Genomic DNA, 3,063 nt, shown 5'->3' on the forward strand with positions numbered 1-3,063 from the left:
TCATGGCTTCGCAGCCAGGATGACCCCAGGGGACACTAGGCCAACCTTTTCACGAGCACAAAGCCGCAGCTTGTATTTTGACACCTCTGAGGCAGGGATGTCGATGGACGCGGTCCCTGTCTTGCCATCACTTGAGTATGAGATTGGCAGCTTTGTATCCGCCGCCGAGCCGCACCGTGCCGTAGGCGCCTTTGTGGGATTGCCGACGAGCAAATAGTCCTTCACCCCTGATCCCTTGGTTTTGGCGTTCCTGTCGTCGGTCCCTGCGGCCTGGAACGTCACCGTGAACTTCCCAGCGCCCGCGTCGTATTTCCCGGTCAGGCCGACCTGGGCGGGGGCCATCCTCGGGGCCGTCTTGTCGTAGAGGACGGTGAGGGTTCCCGGTCCCCAGGTGGTGCCATTATTCTTCTTGGTTGGCTTCACGTCGCGGAAGTATGCCGTCACCGTGCGCAGCCCCTCGCCGCCAATGCGAAGGACCTTGGTAGTTGAGTAGGGCTCCCACTTGGGGCACTTGCTGGGGACCTTGACGGGTTTGTCCACAACACACCTGCGAGGGCAAGAAGTGGGGTCAGGAGCGGCGGAAGCCTTGTTCGGCCAACAAAAGACGTGAAGTGTGGTTTCACAGCAAGGGGTGCAAGTTATACAACGGGGGTCACACATGCACTGCTGGAGGACGCCCGCCTGGCGAGCTTGCGCGGCCCGAAGTAAGGCCACTCACATCTGCTTTGCTACTGCCGTCACTGCCAGGGTCACGGTGTTCTTCCTGACAACATTGGGAGCAACCACGTCAGCCGTTGGGCTGAACGCCAGCAGGGCGGACTTCGGGTCAAGCACGGCCGAGGCCATGCCTGGGTTTAGGGAGACATTGCCCGATGCGTCGCGGATCCACACATATACCGTCTTGGGGCCGTTCCCGGGCGAGAGGATCCAGGGGGTGGGGCTTTGAAAGGCCACAAAGCCGGCCGTGCAAGTTGGGGAGTTTGAGATGCACCTGCATCGCAACAAAACGAGGAGCACAAGGTGGCGCACGCAGCCGGACTTGCAAGTTAGGGTTGGTTGGGAATGACATGGCAGAGATTAAGTACAGGTCGATTGGGTCACCATTCGCAGCGTGCAGCTGCCAACTTTTAAGTGTTGAACACCTGTGCGCCCTGACACCACAGAATGCATGTGTCCAAGGTTGCAACCCCTGTACATCAACATCAATTCTGAACTGACGCCAGGCGTTATACGGGCCATAACGGGGGTCTTCGACTCACATGCCGGTTGCAGCTGGACTGATGGTCAGAGAAACCTGTGGCAGCGGCACCCTGGGCGGCGCCGTCACAAAGCCCTCGCTCAGCACGACGGTGGGCGTCAGTAGAGCAGCTGCATCCAGGGCAATCTGTATGCGCTGACGGCCACTGATGCTGAGGGCGTTGGACACACTGCCGGCTCCTGTGGACATCCAGGCGTCCAGCTCGTACTGCTCGCCAGCCAGCAGGTGTCGCTGCGCCGGCAGCTGGCGCACCTGCGCTCAGGGTGGGCAATGAGGCACCGGCGGTGCATGAGGTGGGGGGAAGGGCGGGTGGGTGTTGTGGTGAGTGGCGTGGGAGAGGTTCAGGGTGACGTAGATTGGGTAGTGAGACAGGGGCTGAGCTTCAAGCTACACTGGTCGTGGCCACTTGGTGAGCTGGAGCAGCGTGGCATGAGTGGTGGATTTCAGCACAGGGCCCAAACGGCAAAAGATACAACAAGGCCAAATTCGCACATTGCCTTGAAGTGGACAGCAGCATGCCCAAATGCTGTGGTCAAACTGCTAGTCAAAAACAAGGCACCATGTTCCAAGTTCTGAGTATCTGCCGCAGATCGCACCGCGTATACGAAGTATGTGGCCATTTCTGGTCCTTCAAATTGTTGTGAGTACGCCAGGGCAAAAAGCCTCGCACGCTCTGAGTCGCGCCTGGAAGCCGCAGCAGGGTGAAGCAGCCAGCAGGGGCGGCGAGTTGCGAAGGATGCAGAGGGCAGCGGGAAGAACGGCTAAAATTGAAGGGAGACAGCCGCTGGATGTGCAGCGTACAGCTGCCCTCATTTTGTGTGTGGGAAGGGCCCCGCGGGTGCACGCACGTACACAATCCAGGACAACTGTGGCCCAGGGACAGGTGGCTACGCAGCAGTCTTCCAGCATGACAACGGCCAACGATGCGCACACAAACACAGACACACACACACACACACACACACACACCTCAAACATTCACACATACACACGTCTCAAACACACACACACACATCAAAAACAAACACATGCACTGGCAGCAGCGGAACATCGGGCGCTGTTATCTCACCACCACGCTGTTGACGCCAGAGAGGCAAAGTAAACGGCCGGCTCTGCGTTGTACGACAGCTGCTGCACTGAAATTGCGTAGGACGTCCCGTTGACCTGCACATTTGCTTTGAAAACCTGCTCATTGTAAGTTGAGGTACGGTGCAATTTAGCCTATCGTCAGCGAAGCCGTACATCACAGGCTGGACAACAGCAGAAAAATGCACCAGGCAACAGTGTCGTGACAGTTACGCCGTCACATCTGATGCAATGTCATTGTTGAGTTCTCTGCATTTTCATCGGAGTCAGGGGGACTGCTAGCGCACAAGGTCGTTGCAACATACACACTCACCCGTGCAGATGGTTTTTCTGCTCGTAAATGTTTGCAGGGGTGAGGGGTGGGAAGTAAGCAAGCAAGTGATAGATTGGAAGGCTTTGAGGCTCACTCTCAGCCCTGTGAACCCGGCCACAAGCGCTTGCCCTATACAAAAATCAAGCTGCCAGTAACAGGCCAGGCAGCAGCGGAGCGCATGATGCCGAACACGCCCAGTCCCCCATCCCGCCCGCCGCTTACCATAGCATGCCACCTTGCCGTCACCAATGAAACCGTCCGTGCAGGTGCATTCATAGACGAGCGGGCCCGTTGTTGAGCATGTCGCGTTGGCGGCGCAGGTGGCATTCCCCCCTGGGGCGCACACGTCGATGACTGCCAAGCAGGTTGCAATGGGGGAGTGCACAGGGTCACAGTATGCATGTCA

General features: G+C 58.0%; 1 protein-coding gene across 1 annotated transcript; it reads right to left on the reverse strand.

The window, feature by feature from the left end:
• On the reverse strand, nucleotides 1–1,878 carry MNEG_11400 (hypothetical protein; the record flags this gene model as incomplete). Its single annotated transcript, XM_014040129.1, has 4 exons — nucleotides 1–547; nucleotides 719–991; nucleotides 1,260–1,510; nucleotides 1,855–1,878. The coding sequence occupies 4 exons, from the start codon at nucleotides 1,876–1,878 to the stop codon at nucleotides 1–3; spliced, it is 1,095 nt and encodes a 364-aa protein (XP_013895583.1).
• Nucleotides 1,879–3,063: the final 1,185 nt, after the last annotated feature.

The sequence above is a fragment of the Monoraphidium neglectum genome, assembly GCF_000611645.1.
Source record: "Monoraphidium neglectum strain SAG 48.87 unplaced genomic scaffold scaffold02724, whole genome shotgun sequence".
NCBI classification, from domain to species: domain Eukaryota; kingdom Viridiplantae; phylum Chlorophyta; class Chlorophyceae; order Sphaeropleales; family Selenastraceae; genus Monoraphidium; species Monoraphidium neglectum.